Here is a 21,901-nt window from a genome sequence, read left to right on the forward strand (position 1 = left end):
CGCCGGTGCCACCAGCGACCCGCGCCCCGGCCGCCCCCTGGCCGCCCCGAGGGGGGACATTCCCGCGGACCCGAGGTGACGACCCCGGCGGAGGGATACCGACCGCCGCCAGCGGCTCCGGCGAGCGCAGCGAGCGGGCCGCGCTGCGGGCCGCGGCGGGGGCTGCGCGGGGGGCGGCAGCCGGGGCAGGGGCCGCCCGCCGGCCCGGGGCGCGCGCGGGCCCCGGCGGGGCCCCGGCGCCAGGAGAAAGTAGTCCCGCGGCCTCCCCCTCGCGCCGCTGGAAGGGGTTCGGCGGCGGAGGCGGCGGACGAGGCGTCGCTCGGTGCTGCGGCTTCAGCTGATAATTGAAGGGAAGCGAGGCGGCTGCTGCCGGGAGGAGGGAGGCACGGAGCGTCTGCGGAGGCCGCACCGGGACAAACTAGGTACCCGGGGCCCCTCCGCTCGGTCGGGGGGCGCCGGGGAGGAGGGCGCGGGGCGGCGGGGCGCTCGCTGGGCCCCTCGGCGACTCCGGGCCGGGCCTGTTGTGTCATCCTGGCATTAGCCGAGCTGCCCTTCCTGGCGGCCCGGGGCAGGGGGAGGGGAGCGGCGCCATCCCGGAGCATTGTTGCGGATGGGGGTGGGGGGGCGAATGGGAGCCGGGAACGACGCGGCGCCGTGCTGGTGAGTGTATGGGGCGGCCCGGAGGGGTGGAATGGGGCCCTCGCCGTGCAAGGAAGGGGTGGAAACGGAGCTGACAAAATGGCCAGGCAGTCCCTGAGCCCGCTGCAGGGATATCCCTCGCCCCCCCACCCCGGGCAGGGGTGCCGGGGGCCCCCTGGCCTCTCCCGGGCCGCCTGGCGGGGAGGGGGGCGGCAGCGCGGCCGCCCTCGGCGGGCCCTATGTGGCTGCTGATACAAAAGGGTAGTGTCAGTGTTGACACTGCCGTGCCGATTTCGATGCCCTTCCCTGTCTTCCCTCCCCCACTTCGCTTGGCCCCCTTTTCCTTAGTGGTCCTTTCTTTCCCACCCCCCTTTTATTTTTTGTTCCCTTCTAAAGAAGCTAGGGAATATCTTAAAGGAAAAAAATAGCTTTTTCTTTCCCTCCTGCCCAGCTCGGTAAAAATGCTAAACAATCGGCCGACGTCCATATTTCACAAGCTTTTTTGGGGGCAGGAAGAAGGTGGGCAGAAAACGGAGGCGCCCATGGGGTCGGAGTCACAAAGCTGGCTGCCCACGAAAGGGATTATTTTCGCAGCTAAATGTTTTCGAGCTGATGTTTTTCTTGTTTTCAGTCAAGAAGCAAGTTGCCTGGTCCTTGCGTTTGCTTGCATAATGCGTCGTACTTGGAGGCTGATCAAACGCTGGGTTCTGCCTTTCCTGCCTGGCTCTTCCTCCTTCCCTTCTCCCGGGGGGCTGGGTCGTGGCACAAGTTCGAGGGGGCCGCTGGCGCTGGGGCTCCCGCCTGCTGCCCCGGGGATCCGGGCAGGGGAAGGAACCCAGGCCGGGGCTCTCGGCAGAGCTGCAGGCCTGTCTTCCTGTGTCCAACTTTTTTATTGTTCCCCCTTCCCCCTTCCGAGTGCTCGGGCTCTCCGGCAGGCGGGGGTTTGCTCCGCTCGGCAGTCCCAAAGTCTAGACGGGGAACCGGAAAATAATAGGGGAAAGAATGGAAAGTTATGTCAAGGGCTTTGGGGGAAAAACATCGACGTATCGAACAAAGGTCCTGCCTGTGTTGGAGAGAGAGGCCTGCATGTGAGGCCTGATTGTGTCGCATTTACACACGGGGAAGAAATGAGTGCTTGGTACTGGCCTAAATTTATTCTGTAAGTCTGGCATAGAACTTAGGAACGCTTTCAGAGAGTGTGTAGTTTGTTTTGGGAGTGTTTTTGTTATGTGTAGCAATCCAGTAATAATTTTTGTTTTAAATTCTTTTTTTCCTCTAAAAAGAGTTCAGGTTGGTTTTTTTTTTTTTCTTCCTGCCTCGTTCAGCAGAAATAATACTGATTCAGAGCTTTTAACAGTGTAATGCAAAACTTAACTCGGACCAACTTCCACTGCTTTGTTTTGTGTAATACGAATTTTGAGCTTCCTGGTGCTTTAAAGGCTGCCATAAAGAGGAATTGAGTAGTAACCAGCTGATAAATTTCAAGTACATCTATCATAATGAGAAAGAAGAGGAATTCTGAGCACTTAAATAAAATTTTCAAGATTTTCTTGTGAAAAATACTTTTGTAAGATAATACTTTTATAAGACTTCAAAAGCTAGCAAGCATTCCTGTGATTATTTCTGTTTATCTCTGGTGTAGTTTCTTCAGTTCTCCCTCTTCACTCTCAGAACTAGAGTTCTAATTGTACGGAGCTGGGGTTCTGCTTTGGGTTGGGTTTTTTTTTATTTTAAAATTTTTTTTAAAATTTTTTTTGGTATTTGATTTCTGAGGTTTCTGAGATTTATTAAGATTTTTGTTAAGCTATAAGTTTTTAAGCAAGTTGTATTTTATGTATGCAAAAATATATGTAATGGACACGAAGGTGCTGGAAAAATAACCATCTTTATATTTTTTGGCAGCCTACTTAATTAATATCAACAGGAGTTAAATGTGTTTATGAAAATGCTTGTATTTCAGTTTTTGCAGCTGATATTTTAACAAAATATGTTGTATTTGAACTAAGAAATTTAAAACAGTGGTCTGGTGAATAAATTCTGAAAATTATGCCTAAAGTTTTTGGCAATATACATGTTTTTAACTTGTAGTAGTTTCTGTATTTTTAAAATGCAGCTGATTGTGAGCAGCTCAGTTCTTTTGATGTTAAATGCAAAGGTGTTTTTAAGTTTTATTGTTTGGTGTGTCTTATTGTTGTGTTAGAAATAGAGGTAATCAGATTTTTTTTTTTTTCCCTTCTTAGGGTTTTTCTGAGAAAAATGAGTAGTAAACTTGAGCTAACAACCTTTAAGACTTCAGTCTCCAGATGGTTGCCTAGGTAGGAACCTAAACATGTCTTAGCTGTTAGTAGAAAGATTGTAGGTCATCCACAGTGTGACATTACTGCTTATTAATATATTAATATAGCAGATCTACTTCAGTAGGAGTGCCAACCTGTTGAGTAAGAGCTTATGAAAATGGAGTCTTTTCATGTCTTGCAAAAGTTTTTCAGGTCAAAGTGACCATTAGGGGAAATATTCTGCATCTTCCCAGTAAATGAATAATCAAAGTTGTCATTCCTAATCAGGAATCATGCACAAGTTTTTGTGTGGTTGGTTTTTTTTTTTTTTTTTTTTTTTTTTTTTTTTAGTTTTCCTTTTTGTATTGTAGTTTGACTGTTTTCAAACCCAGAGTGCAAATATTACAGAAAAAAAACCTGTAATGAAAACTTTTTCTTATAAAATCATTCCTAAATTTGAGGCCTAAAGCCATAGGTGACAACAACACTATTCCTTCTGCAGCAGCTTAGCAAAAATAAGATGCATTTGTCTTTAATGCCACCAGTGGAGACATGATCAATTTCCATGTGGGTCCTTACACAGTTACTTACCTGCACCAGTCCAGAAGCATACCCTGACTAAATTCCTTTTGTTTCTAAGTGATGAAGCTGAAGCAGAGGTAGGAAAGTTAGTAAGTAAACTATGTGTTTGTACCTGATTTGCAGCTAAATGAATCTCACAGCTATCTGTGTTAATCTTGTAGTTATAAGCCATGCTATGTTTTCTAACAAACTACTTGGCTAGCATCATGTAGAACACTTTTGGTCATGGATCTGTCTTTTGTCACACTGAGACTAAATTTTTGTGACAAAAATCAATAATCAAATACTAAAGTTGTACAACATGGTGAACTAGAGCTTTGGCAAAAACTTAACCCGGGGTGTTTCTGGGATCTCCCATTGGCCTGTTGGATGATCTGTGTCCTGTTCATCACCTGTCAAATTAGTAACACTCCCTATAAAGCACTTGGTTGACTCTGTTATACTCTTTTCATCAAGGTATCACTGCCCCATTCAGTAGTGACTCTGAAGGTGGTACCACAGTGGATATTTTTTTTTTTTAATATAGTAATATATTAGCTTTGGGTGAGTATGCTTAGTTTTCTGAAAAAGTAATATTTTAAATGTGCTGTTAATATTTTAATTACTACATGGTATCACAACAGATTTATGGTAGTATATGAAGCAACTCCTTGCTGGGGGTTTCCATAGATCAGTTTTAACTTGGGACATGAAGTTGGTAACTGCAAAGCAAAGTCATATTAACTTTTTTTTTCCTGCTCATGTAGTTTTTTTTCAGTTTATATGAAATAAAGTGCTTCTCAAGGAGCACAACTATTTTCAGAGTTCTCAGTGGTGAGCAATAATGACAAAAATGCTTGTATGTAGCCACTTGTCTCAGGATTGCTTTTTTTAACAAAACAGTTGCTGAATTCATGTTTTAAAGTTTTCTTCTGCAAACGGAGAAATTTTAGCTACCTATCAAATGTACAGTGTCTGTGGAGGACAGGGCTAAGTCAGCTGGCTTCTGCCTGATTTCAGATACCAGCAATGGTTGCTTTTGTATGAAGATCAGTTTGAGGAGCAATTGTTCTCCTCATCCTGCTATCAAGTTGGTAGAGTCCAACTGTGTAAATATGCACATTCTCCTTCAGTTCTGTCTGGCAGTTAGGGTTCAAGCACACAGAACCAATCTCTTTACTCTCCTTGTCTGTTATGATGCTTGTCTTGCAAGGTACTGACTGTTGCCAGTCTAAATTCATTCATGAAGGTACTTGGTACAAATATGGCAGCAAACTGCCCTGGGAGCAGTAGATGGTCAACTCTGTAAGGAAAAATGGAAATACTGTTTTCATATAGGAGAAATGGAAAACTTAGGTGTATTATCAAAAAGGTTAATCATGATAGTTTAATACTGGACTTCAATATACATGAGAAATATTAGCAATGATGTTCAAGCCATGGTTGCCCTCAGTTGCTGCAGAAAAGCCTCTCTTGTAAGGACTCATACAAGCCTCTTTGGAAACCTCAGGATGTTACTTGGCCCTTCTCACATTTGACTTCTTATACCCTTGAGTAGTTTTTCATTGATTACAGCCTGCTAAAAGGAGGTCTGTTTTCTTCAGTGGTGAGAAAGGAGAAAAAACCCCAAACCTTACAAACATACAAAAGTATTTTTGGAGAAGAAACTGGAATGATTCTATCAGTGTGTAGTAATACTATGCTGGCTTATGGACTGGAGGGGGAAAAAAATCCCATTTTCTTGAGTGTTTTCTATATGATTTGACAGTGTCCACAAGAAAATGCACATGCTGAACTGCAAAGATCTGACCTTCCTGAAAGGTATGAAAGGGTCTGAGTCATCTTCTGGAATGCGAACCTTGAGTTGTAGGGAGCAATTTGGTGTTTCAAATTGGAAGCTGAGGTCCCTGGTACTTTTCGAATAAGATGGCTTTTTTTTAAGATCTGAAAGGCAAAGTATATTTCACTTTTATTCTGCTTTCAGAGGAACTTGTTGCCGACAACTTGTGTTGTGTTTCATGAAGTCTAAGTAACTAAACTTAATGTAAAGAAGGGCAAAGACTAGACTTTTGTAAAGCTGGAAATAAAAGAATACAAATGTGTTCTTTGTTTTCTGAGGTATATGTGTTTTTTTTTGAAACAAAAGTGTTAAACTTTCAGAAGGCTCTCAAGCCCTGAGATGGGCATTAGACTTAATACTGACAGTGTGCACCTCTGTCAGTTTTGTGGCTGGCTTTTGAAGCATGGTTAATGCCAGTTTTTGTTAATGCAGAGCAGTAACTAATTTTTTACCTTGATTTTCAGGTGTAGCTTTTAATAGTAAAACTATTAGGAAAAATAGGTCTGTGACAAACTCATGCCCCAAGGTAACTAGGTGTAGATTTAGCTGTGTTGTCTTTTAGAAAGCATGTATGCTGTTCTGTTCTCCCTCATTTTTCTCCTTCTCTGTCTTACTTGTCTTACTTTGAGCTTGTGATAGTTTATCTTAGCACCTCTGGGCAGGAGAAAGGATCTTGCTGTACCTGGGCTTTTATGCATTTGAAGTCTGGTCTGTACCTCTGCTCTAGTCCAAGACTGCTTAGATGTAAAAGTACTGGTAAATAAACATGTAAATAAATACACTCTTGTATAGTATCTTCTGAGTTGAAAACATTGAGTTTTTGTAGGATCAGGAGCAACATAAATGAGTTGAGGCACCAAAAAAGAAAAGATGGAAACAATGCATAGTAACGCTAGTCAGGGAGGACTCCAATATCCCCCATGGCTGCCCTCCTCCCCCTTCCCTCCAGCCCTAAAGAAAAGGAAAAACACACACCTGCATCCCACCCACTCATCAAGGGACTTGAATTACATGTCCTTGATACTGGTATAATGATTAGTTGCTTACTTTACTCCTGCAGTTAGTGAGGAGAAGCTCTCTTTACATTATATATGCCTTTGTGGAATATGTGGTAGATGAGTGTTTTTGGACAAGGTAATATTGTAAGATGTGGTTAATGTCAGGGCTAGAGGATGGCATCTTATCCAAGTTAATAATGTTCTGTGTCTTCTAATGTCAAATCCCTTATGTAATTAGCTTATTCAGTGTAGGGAGTGTCCTGTCCTGGAAGGTGTGTGCAGTGTAACTGAATCTTCTGATCACAGGTGAGATGTGGCTGTGCATTTAAAGAGGACAAATGAAGAAAGTAACTGAGGGGCATGTTAATAGGCTGTATGCTGAATTTAAACTTGGAACTCTGTCTTCCTTAGAGAGTGAGTGTTTTCTTCCTCTTTATTTTGGGGATACACTTTTTGTAATCAACTGACTGACTGCAAACTGTAATTTCTCCTTAAAACTTCACTTGTCTTGGGCATTGCAGTTGTTTCAGGTCCATTGCACAGGGGTGAGGGGAAGGTAGGAAATTGCTCAGCTGAACAAGGACAGTCATAAGCTGTGTCAATAAGCCTGAGTGAATGGCACCTGTGAAGCAGCTGCATAGCTAGGTAGGTACATATGAGATCTTTAAGTTAAACAGCTGGAGAAAACACAGTTTCAGCTGAATCTCATTTAATGAAGGGGATGGAAGCTGCATAACTTTGGCAAACTTTAAGTCACAAATTCAAGTGTTGCAGCTTGTACTTTAAAGATCTGCTGCAGTCTGTTCTAGTGTTTTTCAAGTTCATATAATAATGGATGTTGCCATATCTTAACTTTGGTAATATTCTGCCTTTATATTTAGCAGATAATAGTCTACAATAAAAGGCTGGTAATAAAAATTAAAAATTGAATTATACCTTAAGATGGTGGATTAAGAAGTTAGTTTCACTCCCTTACTCAGTTACAAGAAGTTTGGCAGAAGAACAGATACATTCCTTTACCAAAAGTAAGATAGGAAATATGTGTTTGTCAAATTTCTTCCATGGCAGTTCTTAAGTTGATACAGTTCTGCTGTGTATTTGTAGACTTGCAAATGAACATAGCCTTGCTGGATACCTGACTCTGGACAGCCCCTCAGAACTTTCACCAGCACTTTGTCACTAGAATTGGAAGAAGCATGTTAAGGGAAATGCCATTGCACACCTCAGTCTGCACATTTAAATGCAGTCTGCACATTTAAATGGAGTGGGTAGAGAGGGAGCTCTCTTCAGATTAGCTGTGAAGAGGAAAGATGAAATTTAGCATGTGAAGGAATGGTACCACTTTAATGCCTTTGGTTAATGTTGACATTTGAGCACTGTGACCATACTTTTTTTTTAAGAGTTTAGAGGTTCTTGATGTATTATCCAACTCAAACCAGAGTTGGAGCAGAATGAGCACTGACAATTCCAATTTTATTGTGCTTTATGGAGAAGAGCTCAATTAAGCTAGAACCTGAGAACTTTAAAAACTGGGGGTAAATAGGAAAGTAGTGATGAGTTAATTTTTGGGACTACACTTTAACTAAACGTGAAGTTGCCTTTGAGACTCTGCTGCAGTGATAGGCCAAGTAATCTCAATCTATCACTTTCAAACTACAGTGCAGTGACCATACTTGTTGCTATGCTTCATGACTTCAGAGATTGCTTGGAGTAAAGCGTATTCCCTGCTTTTCCTCTGTTACAGACTTAGCCAAAAGCTGTTAAAACTCTTCTTGTAGTTTAAATAAAGTAGATTCCTATTAAGTAACAAGTAATGGATAAAAATTGTATCATCTGTTTTTCAAAAATTCTTCATTCGTTATTTTATTCAGATGAAGTCTTGGGTTTATATCAGATTGAGATCTCACACTTGAATGCAAACTGTGATTCTTGCTGGTAGTACCTGTAGTGTTATCAGGAACACTCCCTCAACCTGTTCTCTGCAGTCTGCCTATGCTAAACTAGTGTTGCTTCTGTTTGTCACATCTGTTTGTTGGTTTCACATCTACCTTGCAACCCTATTAGGACTCATCTGTACTATTATTTTAATTAATTAATTTTAATTGAAATAATTTTTAACCTATTTTAGTGGTGTTGGAGTATCTTGAAAACTTTTATCACAAGTAAGCCATGTAGATCGCTCTGCATTACCGAATTGTGTAGTGTTTTAATTTAAAAGCTGTTCCCCTTCAGCTAAGAAATGGTTTCTTTCTTAGGCTCACAGATTTGCAATACTGTTTTCCTTCACCAAGATGATGTCAGGCTACTTGGAAAGTCAGCTCAGTAAGATGGCAAATCAAAACCAGATAACAGGTGATAGTGCCAATTGATCTAACAGCAGAATTCAGTTAGTATTTTGACTTTCTCTGTTGTGTAACCCACTCAAACATCATTTGAGTTGAATGTTAGCAACTCAGTTACAAAATTTCTCAGCACTTTCATAGGATTCCTATGTTTTTTGTCTGGTGGTTCTACATGGAGCTCTTTCCACAAATGGAATAACTGGTTTGGTATTTGGAATATATTAACTTTGGCAAGTTTCCTCCCCCCTGCTTCCCCCCCCCCCCCCCCCTTCCATGTGGCAGATATCAAACATGAACATATGGGCACAGAGTGACACAGCAATAGAAGGATCAAGCTGGGTAAACAACCTCTGCACAGACTAACCCTATCCAAAAGGGTGGTATATGGTTTGTGGTTTTTTATTTTTAAATCCTAGAACTTGCTGCTTACTCCAGTAACTTGCTTTGTGGAGGACTGTCTTCTGCCTCCCCTCCTCTTTCCCAGGAGAAGGTGTGGGGACAAGTTTCCTCTCTTCAGTCATAACAGAGCTTCAGTGGTAGGTACCATGGGACAAGAAAGACCGGAAAAGCTTCTCAAATTGTAGATAATAGAGGTGTTGTCTTCTTTGCAGTGTCTTCTCTAACTTCTTACATGTTCTGAGAAAGAGGATGTCTGTTACTATAGCAAGAATGGTGTTTTAGTTACTTCCTTAGCCAAAAGGCCCAAAGGGGGGACTAGCTTTTTGTAGGAACTGAGCCTTGAAAGAGATTTTTGTAGCTGAGCAGCATGAGCATCTCCTCTCTGGTGGGCATAGTAGGACAACAGAACTTGTTAGTTGTCTGTAAGGGCAATGTCATACTTGCCTTTTAATTCTTTAGTCCTCCTGGGATATTCTTTCAGCATGTCATGTCTCAAAATTTAGGATCATCTAGTTTCCAGCCTGAAAGTTTCTCTTAACTGTTTGCCTGCTAACTGTTTCAATACTATTCCTCTCTTCATTTTCTTCTGTTGATGTTTTAGTACTGGCACTTACTGAAAGTATGTACAGCCTTGTTGCCAGGCTAAATAGTACAGGTTTTATTAGTTAACTTCTTTAAGATCACCCTTCTGGTTTTCAGCTGGAATTCATGTCTCTTGACAAAGGCCCACTGTGATGGGGTAGAGTATTTCAGATAAGCACTGAGAATTCTCAGTAATGGTGCATACACCTAAACATTGGTTCCTCTTCCACACCTCCTCTCCCATTCCCCTGCTGCATCACTATGGAAGGAACTGGAACATGCTGATGGGGTTTGGCTTACAGAAAATGCTTTTTGGGTTCAGTACTGAAGTACAGCATCTCCATATTGAGTGGTAATATTGTACTTCATAGCATTGCAAGTGTCTCTTTAAAATCATTTACTGTTCCATATTTGCATATATCCTTACTATTTTGGGAGAGGGACAGAGGAGAGAAAAGGGGACTTGCAAGTTTTGATAATTTTGGAAAAAGGGAAGTTTTAAGGGAAGAGCTCTGTGTTTAGATAACCATATCACCTGTGTAGTTATTTGTAAATAAGCAAGGCAATAATAATAACCAAGCTTTCATCTTAGTTAATAGTTTTCTTCTATGGGTAATAGTCTTCTATCATTACAAACACTTTCTGTTAAATTTGTGCAATGATGCAGTCTGTGTGGATGCTACTTAAAAGAAATTTAAATAGTCTTGGGTTTAACAAAACAGAAATAAAATATGAATGACCTCTCTTCTGTGAGCCAGGAAACAGAAACAAGTGTCCAGAGTTCTGCTGTCAAAAACCGAAATCTTTTGCTTCTGGAATCTGCTGATGTCCTATCATTACTGAAGTATGATTTCAAGATTTAATACTATTACAATTTGAACATTATTGCCTGCCTTCAAATGTTAAGTTTAAGCACCCACAGCTTACAGAGACACTATTTTCCAGTTGTTTTTCAAAACCTTGGCCTTGAATGTGTGTTCAGAGTAACTGTGAATATTTTAAGTCCAGCTACATCTGAATGGTAGAATATTCTTACTTGAGTGTGTTTGCTGTAACACAGCTTTGAAGCCTACCAGGTGGAAGCTGTGGCCCTCATCAGAGAGTACATTTTGCTAAACTTTGAAACTTTGGTTCAATGAGAATGTCTACCTACATAAATTCATGGAGTAAACAAATACAATGTCACAGCACTACTGACATAGGGAAGCGAAGGTACACAGGCTCTCCTGTGTAAAGTACTTGAAAAAAATAGACTTTGTCTCTCAGCAAAGGAGAAGGCCTATTCTGGAAGTACAGTCAGCACTGAGGGTGTCTCTTTAAAAGCAGAGAGACAATTCTTCCTTACTGTATTTTTTGTATTGCTTTAGGCTAGATGACTTTAAATACCTGATTTTTGTGAAAAATACCTAGTTGCCAGCTAAAGGCTAACTTGAGGAGAAAAATTGAAGTGCAGAAGGATGTACAAGTGTTCAGTTTTCGTACCACTGATTTTAGCTGTGTTGTCATAAATGTTACATCTACCAGGAGAGATAGTTTTCAGGCATTCTAAAGATGTTAACCTGCCATGCCTGAGCCTTGAGTAACTGAGTCAAGGAATTCAAAAACTCTGTTTTGTACCCATGGATTCAGGAATGCTGCTCAGAGATCACTGAGTGTGACAAGTAGAGGAGATGCAAGGTACTGTATCTCCTCCAATTTTCACCTAACCCTTTGAAACATTGCTGAGCTGGGGCTTGTGAACCCCCATTCTTGCTTTATGTAGATGATCTGCCTGGTAAAAAAGCCTACTTGATAAGGAGTTGGGCTTTCTGTTGACAACATCAAATGCAGGATGTGACTAGTGCAAGCCCAGACCTGTGGCAGCTAGAAGCAGCAGCTCAACCTGTGGCAGAGTATAGTGATTTAAATGTCTAAGTTTAGCTTAGATGCATCCAAAAGCAAGGTAGTTTGTTACTACTTAATAGTATTCCAGGTTATGACAACAAATTAGAAATGCATTTATTCTTGGGGTGTGTTTGCTCTATTGTTGGAAAGGTTGGTGGCCCAGCTTGGAAGTGGGAGTAACTTGAAAATACAAATTTGTGACTGGCTATCATTTAAACTGTTTTGTTCTTTGTACTTCAGTAGACTGGAGTAGTGTTTGTGGTGGGAGAGTGGAGGAGAAGCTGATGTAATTTCAAGTTGCTTCATCAGAATTTGAAAAGTTTAACTTGTGACAACGGTGATAGATCAAAACGTCAGGTTTTAAGTTGTCTCTGTCAGCTTGTACAGATGCAATCTATAGTTTTGACCAACTCCCTAAGTTTCATGTGCTGAATTTTAACATGAAAATGATCTGCACTGGCATAATAGTGAAGCTTATGATTGTACTCTATCTCCCCATACCCTGTGAGGTGTGTGGAACTTTGGATAAATACATGTAATAGTTGGAAATTACCTTCTGTATAGTACACAAGCCTTCCATGTAGGTTTGGATTAGAGCAAGTAACTTGGCTTCCTGTTTTATCTGGGTGACCATACTCACTAGGATGTCTTCCAAGAAATGTAGTTGGGATTCTTACCTTCCATCAGTACTTGGTATGCTTTGGGAGATACAATGGAGCTCAGCTGAGCAACTGCATAGTGCAGACTCACAGCTCTACTGCCCTCAAGTCTGGCCTGTTTGTTTTGTCTCCTTAGTCTGCGCTGTAACTTCAGTAGCACTAGAGTTAAATATTGTATTAAGAGTATAAGGAAGTGTAATCATCACTAAGCTTAGAATTAATGGAGTTACAAAAAACCCCAAAAAACAAGTAGGTGTTTGGCTCAGAACGTCTGTTGTACTTGCATATGTACAGAGTATTTATGATGTCATATGAATTTAAAAAGTATCCATTACAAAACACAGACTGTGATGCCCCATCTGAAATATTTTCCTTGAAAATGAACAAGTACTTCTGAAACTTTCAGGCTCTTATCATGTAACTGTTTAATATAATAAACAATACCATGTTAGTAATATGCTAGTGATATATTCTGCCCTTGATATAAGAAAAAATGACTCTAGAATTCTGTTGTGAAAATTCAATGTTAGATGCTTTATATTCTCCACTTTTTACCAAAATAGCTGTTTAATAGGAAATAGTTTCAATTAGTTTTTCATAGATAACTGCATGTTTGGAGAGCTGTGTTTTCATCAGCTTTCAATTATGTGGAAGAAGTTTGTGTTGGACAGATCAGGCTGTTTCCAAATAGCAGTACATGTTGTCTATGTCCCAAAACTGGTCTGTCAGGGAAGCCTTTAAATCCAAAGTAAACATACAGATAAGTTTTGAAAAGCATAGAATAAAGACCCAAAGTTAGTGCAATAATTTGGCATCTTTGGTAGCTAATAGGGGTTGAGGTGCTCTCCTTAGCACCTCATCCCAGTAGCTGATGGGAGAAAAGATGTATTTCCAAGACTTTACATTGGGAAATGGAGATGCTAAAGATATTAGGATTACTAGTACATTTTACCTGTCATATGTAGGATACTGTGCAGAGGGGTAGGAAGAAACTGGCTCACTTCCAGATATTTTCAGTCTTTCTTTACAAGCCTGTCTGCTTCATATTCTTTCTTTTATCTTTTCCTGAAGCCACTCCATTCCCTGGATGTTTTTTACGAAAGTGTTGTGAAGAGTTATTTTATCTTGCACCATGATGAAGCTGCCCTCTCCAGTTAAATACCCTTTCGTTTGTCTTCCTTACTAGTGCATTTTATTAAATGGCTTATAAGAGGATGAGAGGAAAGAGGATGATGTGAAGTAGTTTTGGAGTGTCCTATGGGTATTCTTTGAAGAAAAAAACCCCAAACTATGAAAACAAACCAGAAACACAAGAGATCTTGCATGGGAGTTGAGTGAACTTTGCCTCCAATTCTGTGTCATGTTACCAGTATGGGGTTATTTTCATGCTTTCAAAAATGTGTTTTAGGAGTGAAGCAAGATGGATGCATTGCTTTGCTTATGTCATTGATGGATACACAAAGCACTTAGGAGAAACACTGTCTTCTTTTCTTCTCTTCCTCACCCTATTCTTTTTCAGTCCTGGACAAGCCAAAAGTAATGTGTTGTTTTGCAGGGCAGTAGGTTGTAGGTTTGCTCATAAAGCATAGTTAATCGTTAGTGTTGGATGAAAGGTCACCAGCATAGAATACAACTCTTTGAGTATTCTGATTAGGTCACAGAGCAAATTGCAAGAGCAAAGACTTATCAAACCAGCTATTGTAATATCTTCTGAAATAATTTTGATCAAGCTATAGAAAGCTTACAGCTCTGCTTGCTCTTTTATGAGTGTCTCAGGGTGGTGAAGGGACTGTGTTCTTCTGTTATGTGTTCAGTATTCATCAGAAGGTAACAAAAGGCCTTGAACAGATTTAGGCAGTATCTGTTGGAACATTTTGTTGTCAGAAAGTAAGGAGCCTTTCTTCCAGCCCTGAAGTGATTGACTATTGACAGGAAATTCAGACTTTGACAAACCTGGCCATGCTAGGACCCTAGGAAAAACACCTCATTAGTGTTAACTTCTTAGTCTTGTGAGCTGTAACATATGGGCATAGTTACAGTTGTTCTTGTTCAAGGAAAGTGCGTGGGTAGCCTGGGAAAGACGAAGTAAAAATCATTGGTGAGGTAAAGCAGAAAAATGTCTTTATTGGTACTTGCGCATAAGGGAAGGAGGAGAGGAATTTGTAGCAGATTTTTTTGTGTGTATTTGGTGATGTTGAATTCTTGTCTAGCTTAAAACTAAGACTAAATCTAGCATCCTGCTAAAAGCACTTCAGAGAGCTCTAATATTTAGTTTTGCTCAAGGTCAGCATCATGTACAGTGCTGTGTTACCACAACATTCTCTTGTTTTATTTGTGGAGCACTGAGAAGGTGTGAATGTGCAGAGTGGAGTAGACACTTATCAAAAAAGTGTGCTGTAAAGTTGTTACTCTCCTTCATAAAGCTCTGGCTTCTGACAACTTTTTCCATGACTGTAAAAGAGTGAACCTTCCTTAAATACTGTTGTGGGATGTTTATTGTTCCCTGTATTTAACATGAAAGAAGAGCTCTGAGCACTGTAAAGTCATGATCTTACAATTCATAGGATCAGTTTAAAGACAGCTTAATCCTTAGTGTTAACAAGTGTTTCGTGGGCTGTGACTTTGTTTTGCTCAGCTTTACACAGAACTTCTTCTGTTTATACAGATATTTGGTAGGCAGTTTACTTCATGATTTCATACAAGGTAAATGTCTTTAATTGTGCCTGTGTCAGTAATGTGGTATGTGTATTGGAGCTTGCTCCTAATTACATCACTCTAAGATAAAATGTAAATGTAGAAGTTTTTCCATGGTTGACAGAATATGTCTCTGGCACACAGTTCCAAGAAGCTGCTGGTTTGAGCATTGCCCAGTTAAGAAAATTTAAATGTGTTTTAATCCCTTTGTTTGTTGTTACAGTGTTCTTGTGATAGCAAAAGATCCATATGCAGATCCAGTGCTGAGGAAGCCGGAAACTTAACCTGTTTTAATTGGATTTCTTCCTCAATGACTGCAATTAAACCATTTCCCAGATTGTGTCATGTGGCGTAGGGCTCTTGCTATGCATTAGGCCTATTACCTTTTCTGTGTAGCATTTGGATGAGGGCTCTGTTCAGGGGAACAACATAACCTGCTTGAGCCAGTGTGGGAAAGGAAGCCTCAACAGGCATTAGTCTGAATCAGTGCTGGACATCAGTGGTTAGAAAAGCACCACTAAAACTCCTGAAGTCCTCCTGATTTCTCCCAAACTTGTCTAAGTTATATTTTGAAGATGCAAAAATCTGAGGACCTGTTGTAGGTGAGTAGAAGTCAGATGAGTACCTTCTACCTGGCCTTGGAAGCATAAATATAATTTCTTGAAATTTTTGTTTTTAGGTTTGTAGTTTTCCTCTTTAAGGCATGCTGCTATTACTGAACAGATTTGTAGGCTGGTTTAGAGCTGAAGCAGAGTGTTATGAAAATGAAGATCCAGTTTCCTGCTTCTTTGCCTGTTTTTATAATACACTTAGACCTGTGGTCCTGAGCTCATCTGTGGAACTTTTCTAATCCACATCTACAAGTCTGCTGATTTTTGTATTTCTTTTTCCAGCAGTAATTTCTGTGACATCTAGTCTCTGAATTTCTTCAGTCTAGTGGCTGATTAAAGCTCTTGGATTTCTGTTGTTGTATTTGTTTGTTTGTTTTTGGCTGTACCCTTCTAGTTGTTTAGGAGATTGCAGAGATCATCTTGTGTTAATTTAGACTTTGGGTGACCAAACCATGTTTTACTAGTCACTGAGCTCACTGGGTCTCTCAATAATTTAAGACAGCTTGGCAAAAGTTGATGAGGAATTTGGCAGGTCTCAGAAAACCTTCCATGCTGCAACTTGGGGCAGGTATTGTCTAACAGGCTCTGCAGGTAAGACGTGGCCGTGCACTATATCAGTATTTGTCTTGTGCTCTTGCACTTGGTTTTGCTTCAGGGCTGTGTGTGCCAGATGCAGGTGAATGGCAAACTGCAAATGAGGCACCATCTGGTCTGTGGCATTAGAATAGGGAATAGGCTTGGTGTTTGAACAGTAGGTTCTGCATTCAGACTCAGTGTTGTGAGTAAATGCAGCTATGCAGCTCAAAGGCAGCTGGGTATTCAGCATTGGTGGTGATGGTTTTGAGTACTTTTTGGTTCACTTGCAAAAAGTACTGAAATAAGCTACTAAATTGAAATTTGTATAAAACACACAGATATTTTTTTCTTTTTATCTGGTAATAAATACCCCTTTTCCCAACTTTGCCACACTTCTTTTACTTGGTCTTAGCTTGACCACCTGCTTCTAGCTTGGCTTTTTTTCTGGCAGTGTCACTGATCTGTACTTCAGGAAGGTTTCTGTGCTTTGATTCGTGTTGTCTCACAGAAGGTAAAGCTCCTCATTCCAGTGAATTCCTGTCTTCTGAGTGGAGTCTTCTTCATTCTTGCCAGACAGTGTGGTTTTTGTGTTTGTTTTGATTTTTTAATGTTTTTTGTTGTGCTGTTAGTGAAAGCTTAAACCACTGTTCTGATGGTGACATAGCTAAACAAGGGTTTCTAGAGTCTGAAAATGAAGATCAGGTTAGATTGTATTTTTATTGTTTATGGTGTTTTTAATTAAAAGTCTGGAAGAAACAAAGAATTCACATCAGTTCACTTTACGTTCAAACAGCATGGTTATGGTCAGAATTTGGCTGTTGGAAAATGTATTCTTTTCTGTTGGAGAGAGCTGCTTTTGTTTGGTTTCAAAAAGGGAAAGAAGTATTCATTTTTATTATAAGTTGAAGCTACATTTCTATTAACACTTGGTAGCAGAATTGCATCCTGAGGCTCTCATAGTGTAGATTTCCTCAGTATGTAATGTTGGTTTTAAAGGTCCTGTAGAGGTGAAATCAAGTTCTTGCTGTAGGACTGATTTGGCAGAAAAATTTCGCTCTCTGACACAAGTGTACAGAAGATGAAACTTTGAATATATTTGTTCCTCACTTTTCTTTGTTTCCCTTTGCTGTGCTAAAAGGGAAGAAGTTCTGTCAATAAAGGTAGGAAATGTGATTCAGTATTTTGCAGCAAACACTTGCTGTGTTTGTGTGTGCCTGTTCTCTGTGTGGTCTAACAAATCTTTTGTGTTACTGACATGGCTTAAATACCTCTGGGCTGCTTCTGAAGCTCTGTGCTGTCTCTGGCTAGCTTGCAGCTATCCAGATCAGACTATTTCTTTATATAGATTGACTCAGGAGTTTCTGGGTTCTTATGCTTTTGATAATCTTTATATCTCAGTAGCAAAAAACTGCTGCAGAGTTGATGGAATTATGTAACAGAGCTTCACGTTTAGCCGGTTAAAAAGCCAAGGTAATAGAAGACACCGAATTTAGACTGAGAAACTACAGGTCTTGTAAACGTAAAAATATTTTCTTGAAGCTTTGAGTCCTGGCTCTCTTCCACAGTCAGAGCATTCTCTTCCTTTGTTAATAAATCCAAGTCAAACTGTATAGTAGAGGAAAACTTACACTGAACTAGTTTGGACATGTTATGGAAGGTGACATGGAAAAGTATCAAATTGGGTTTATTTGGAGGAGAAAAAGTTTAATATTTTCATTTTTTTAGAAGGGCAAATTCTTTGAATGAAGTAGTGAGTAAATGTTCCAGGAGGTTTTTATAGTTAACCCTTTTACTTGTGCAGAGAAGGAATAGTAGCTGTTGACAACACTGTCAATACATAATGTAAAACTACAGAGAAGCAAGAGGAAAAAAAAAAGAAATTCTTTCTGTTTTCCCTAGTTTCTCCTTTGGATGAGGTTTGGATGATGCGTGTGTTTTGTAACCAAAGTGCAGTCCAAAGAGTGACACAAACTGTAATATTTCAGTCCTTGATGAACATGAGAGATAGAAAGCAGTGATGTGGCAGAACTGAAGAGGGATGCCCTCAAGAGACCATTATATTTGTTCCATTCCTTAGCTTTTCTCCTTGGACTGCATTTTCTGTTTTTCCAGAAGAAAAAAAGGACTATAGGAGTAAGGACTTTTACTGTCTTAATGTTAGGTAGCCCTCTCAACCACCTTGCAAGAGTTCAGTTAAGATTTAGACCCGTATGTAATTTCTCAGTGCACAAATATAGTGATTTTTTTTCTTCACTAATGAAATGAAGCTCAGGATTCCTGTATACCATGAGCTGGGAACACCAGTTGTACAACCATACCAGATATACCTGAGCTTGCACTTGTATCCTGTACAAGCTTTAGGTTTTTTGTTCCTTTAAGCTATTCAGATGTGTGGGAAGGTTCTGCTGTCTAACTTCTGCAGGTGCTTACAAGATTTTTTAGGCAACTTGTGTCCCTCTCCTCCATCCATAGGTTTCTCTTGGTTCTTCAGCTGACAAGCTGGCTGTATTGTTGGTGCCAGTGGTACCTGTACTTCTCAGTAATTTTGAATAGTGCCCCATTTGCTAATTTGAATAGTGCCCCATTCACTTTGACTTTTCCACAGCCCAGGAGGACTTACTGATGTTCAGGCTGTGGCATAAAGGCCAATCCATTGTTTTGGTGGTTGTCAGTTCTCTGTAATCTTAATGGAACAAGTTTTTATGTTTCTTACAGGTCCCTGAAGTCTTTAGTTTTCTTTTCCCATATCAGGTTCAATGAAAGGTCTCTGCACTCTCAGACTTCAAATTCAATTGATCTGCTTGAAGCAGGGGTGACTATTCAGCTTCTGCAACTCAGTCACTGTCACAGAACTGTTCTTACCAACACTGAAATATGTGATACTTGTCTTTAGATCTTTTCTTAATCAAAACTTCTCATATCTTCCAGTCCTTGCAAAAGGATAGTAGCCAGAAATCAGTAGGTAAATGTGCTGCTTTGCTTGATTGGGGTCACGGCATGGATGAGCTTTTGGATCACATAATCCTGACAGCCTGGACATTCCTCTAGCAAGTAGTGCTGTGCATCTTTTCAGAGGTGTTTTCAGTGTCCTTACCACCTGTGAGGACTTGTAAATCCTCTGGTTGCAGATAATGAGTATTTGAACTTCCAGTTAGCAGTAAGAGATTACAAATGTTGACTTTTTTGCTTTTCTTCCTTCCTCTTTCATACAGAGACTATGTCATTACACATATGTGCATAAATGCAGTCTGGAAACCTGAGTAGTGGTTACATCCTTTCAGGCTCTGTTTTCACAGCTCTTAGCCACTCCTTTTGCTGTCCTGTTGAGGTGGCCTTCAGCACTGCCACTCTCTTGGCTGGAAGGGTAGGCAAGGGCTGACCTCTTGAAAGCCTGGGAAAGGGAAAGCTGACTTCCTAATGTAGCAAGGCCTGAAGTTTGCCTTAATTTTCTGATGGCTGTTGGTTATAAAGTCAGTGGAACAGGGAATAACTCCTGTTCCTTGAGTGATTTATTTTACTTTTTTTCTTTTAATTGAAATCACTCCAATGATTCCAGAGAAACTGAAGTAAAAAGAACTCTTCCACTGTAAATGAATCTAGGAAGAATGTTTTACTGAAGCTTTTCTTTTTTTTTTTTTTTTTTTGGGAACTTGGAAAATGAGTGGATAACTCTTGAATTTGGAAAGTATAGGAAGGGAGAATATTGTGTCGAAACCAGCTGCAGAGGACTGAGTTTAAAGCAACTCCTTGGACTAAAAAGTCATCTTAATTTAAGTCAGCTATTGAAGTAGAAGTAGTAATTGAGCACTTGCAAGTGCTTGCTTGTAAGGCAAGTAAAGAGGTGTGTATGTCTGCAGGTAAATGAGGAGAGCCTTGTGAACAGTGAGCAAAAATGAGGTGCAGCTGAGATCAGTTGAAAATGATGTAAATCTGAAACAATTCAGCAGTTACTAAACCGTAGGCAGTAATTTCTTCAGTTTAGTCACAATTGAAGTCTGAGCTCTTAAATGTGTTGTATGCTTATATATTTAGAGCGTTGTTTCTGTCTTAAGTGACAAGATTTATCACAGAAACAGCTGATCATGCAAATTAATGTTGTCTACATTGAAGTAAAGGAATATAAATCTGAAGTCTCAGGCTTAATATTTTCTGATATGTACACTGAACTCTGGGTTCTGGCAGGCAAGATGTGCAACTTGCTGGAAGAAAATGTTCTGATCTTGCAAGGTATATAAACATCCTCCTGTCTCTTCCTTCTTCCCCTCCTCCTTTTGGCTAATACTGACTTCAGGGCAGTAAGTCTGTACAATTTTGAGGAGGTGGATTGCTGCAGCAACATTAAATAAGGGACCAGGTTTCTTGGACTAAACTATGAGAGAGGAAGGATGCTGACCAGTGCACTTAGCTCAACTCCAAGCAGGTAACAAGTATTATAATGGAGGATTATAAGCAGCGGTGCTAGACATATCCTGAAATATTCAGGAGAGTGCTAGAGTCTGAAAAAACTCTTGCACTACTAAGATTTTTGCAAGGAACTTCAAACCCAAGAACAAAACAAAACTACCACCTAAAACAACAGAATAAATCCAAACCGAACAAACACCCTAAACAAGTTACAGAGCTGATGCAAGTAGATTGAGAAGGCCCTTGTGGAAGAGTTCAGTTCATTTTTACAGGTATTGTAACTGATTTGCCATGTTACCCTGTAATGGCCCTAGAGAATGTTGGAGTTCTTCAGTTTAGTCATTGTCTTTTTCTCTCAGTAGCCTGTGTCAGGGTAGCTACATTAGCTCCTTGTATCCTGCAGGGAGTGATTTGGATGCTAAGCAAAGGCTTGATGTGTAGTTCTCTGTTTTCCCAGTTTGCTTCAAAAACATGGAAGCGTGTTAGTTGTTTCCTGTTGGCCTTTCCACAAGAAGAAAGGTAAAGGCTGCACTGCAAGGTAACAGGTGGTTTTTTTCTTGTGTTCCTGTACAACCTCTCTGAGCCATATGTTGGCCATAGATTAGCTATAGTGTTTGCAATGGGTATGTAAGGTCTACAGAAATTAATTCTAGTTGCTTTCCTGTGCAATAACAAAGATGACTTTAAATAGTAATCAAATTGTGTTTGATTACTATTTGATTTTGTTTGATTGTGTTTTGAAACTCAAAAATGCTGTGCTGCATAATAAAAATAAGCACTAGATAGCATAGCTTCAAAAGTTATGTTGTGGGTTTATATGAAATGCTGGCCTTTGGAATTCATCCTCATTCTAAAGAGTCTGCTGCTGATGAGAACCTCTGCAGGCCCATGCTTTGGCATCATCATAACTAGGAATATGGAGTTATGAAACATTAATTAAAAAGGCTTGTGTGCAGATAACTTTATGCTAGAAGGGGACCTGAGCTTAAAAATTCCAAAATAGTATTGTCCGTTGTGGAAGCATGAGGGTCTGATGGAGGGTTGTAGCTTTTTGTGTGAGGAAGAATCGGTGTAGTTGAGGAAATTGTCTTAAAATCTGGCAGGACTGCACTGGTGCATTTGGCTGGGCTCTGCTGAGCTGCACATTTTCTTTGAATGTTGCCTGACAATGGGAAAAAAGCCAAGTGCTTGGAGTGAGCTCTGAGATAGAGGGACAAGTCTGAATGAGAGCAGCTGAGATTTAGGGAGCTCTGGGCTCTGTTCTTGTTGTTTTAGGATGTGGAAGGCACAGTTGTGAAAATGTCTCTTCATTGCTGGACTAACTGGGCACATGGTTGTGGGGCTTGCGGTGAGACTTAAGTTGGCATTTTGATGTTAAATGTCACAGCTGAGTCAGGAAGCTGCACTGTATTTAAAAGCAAACTGGGAGTCATGTG

General features: G+C 40.4%; 2 protein-coding genes across 7 annotated transcripts in view; one reads left to right on the forward strand and one right to left on the reverse strand.

Annotated features, from left to right (window-relative positions):
* The first annotated feature begins 273 nt into the window (after window positions 1–273).
* The window catches only part of TRIP12 (thyroid hormone receptor interactor 12), a 77,783-nt gene continuing 56,155 nt past the window's right edge, over window positions 274–21,901 (forward strand). For 5 of the 6 annotated variants that reach the window (XM_058030749.1, XM_058030752.1, XM_058030753.1 and 2 more), the window contains exon 1: window positions 274–422. The gene's annotated coding sequence lies outside the window, so the exon portion shown is untranslated. Of the gene's footprint in view, window positions 423–644; window positions 661–21,901 lie in introns of those variants that run through there. The other variant, XM_058030751.1, reaches the window with a different exon arrangement.
* LOC131087627 (basic salivary proline-rich protein 4-like) lies at window positions 538–3,669 on the reverse strand. The gene is made up of 3 exons (XM_058031409.1): window positions 3,610–3,669; window positions 1,287–1,607; window positions 538–876 (listed from the first exon to the last, which is right to left on the reverse strand). Exons 1-3 carry the CDS (start codon window positions 3,667–3,669, stop codon window positions 538–540), a joined length of 720 nt encoding a protein of 239 aa, XP_057887392.1.

Source organism: Melospiza georgiana, chromosome 10, assembly GCF_028018845.1.
Source record: "Melospiza georgiana isolate bMelGeo1 chromosome 10, bMelGeo1.pri, whole genome shotgun sequence".
Classification (NCBI taxonomy): Eukaryota; Metazoa; Chordata; class Aves; order Passeriformes; family Passerellidae; genus Melospiza; species Melospiza georgiana.

Coding starts and splice junctions, on each gene's coding strand:
- LOC131087627 (XM_058031409.1), bottom strand. CDS start 3,669: ATGGCTTATAACTACAAGATTAACACAGATAGCTGTGAGATTCATTTA. Junction 1,608..3,609: donor TTCATTTAGCTGCAAATCAG/GTACAAACACAT, acceptor TTCCCCGTCTAG/ACTTTGGGACTGCCGAGCGG. Junction 877..1,286: donor CAAGCAAACGCAAGGACCAG/GCAACTTGCTTC, acceptor GCAGCCACATAG/GGCCCGCCGAGGGCGGCCGC.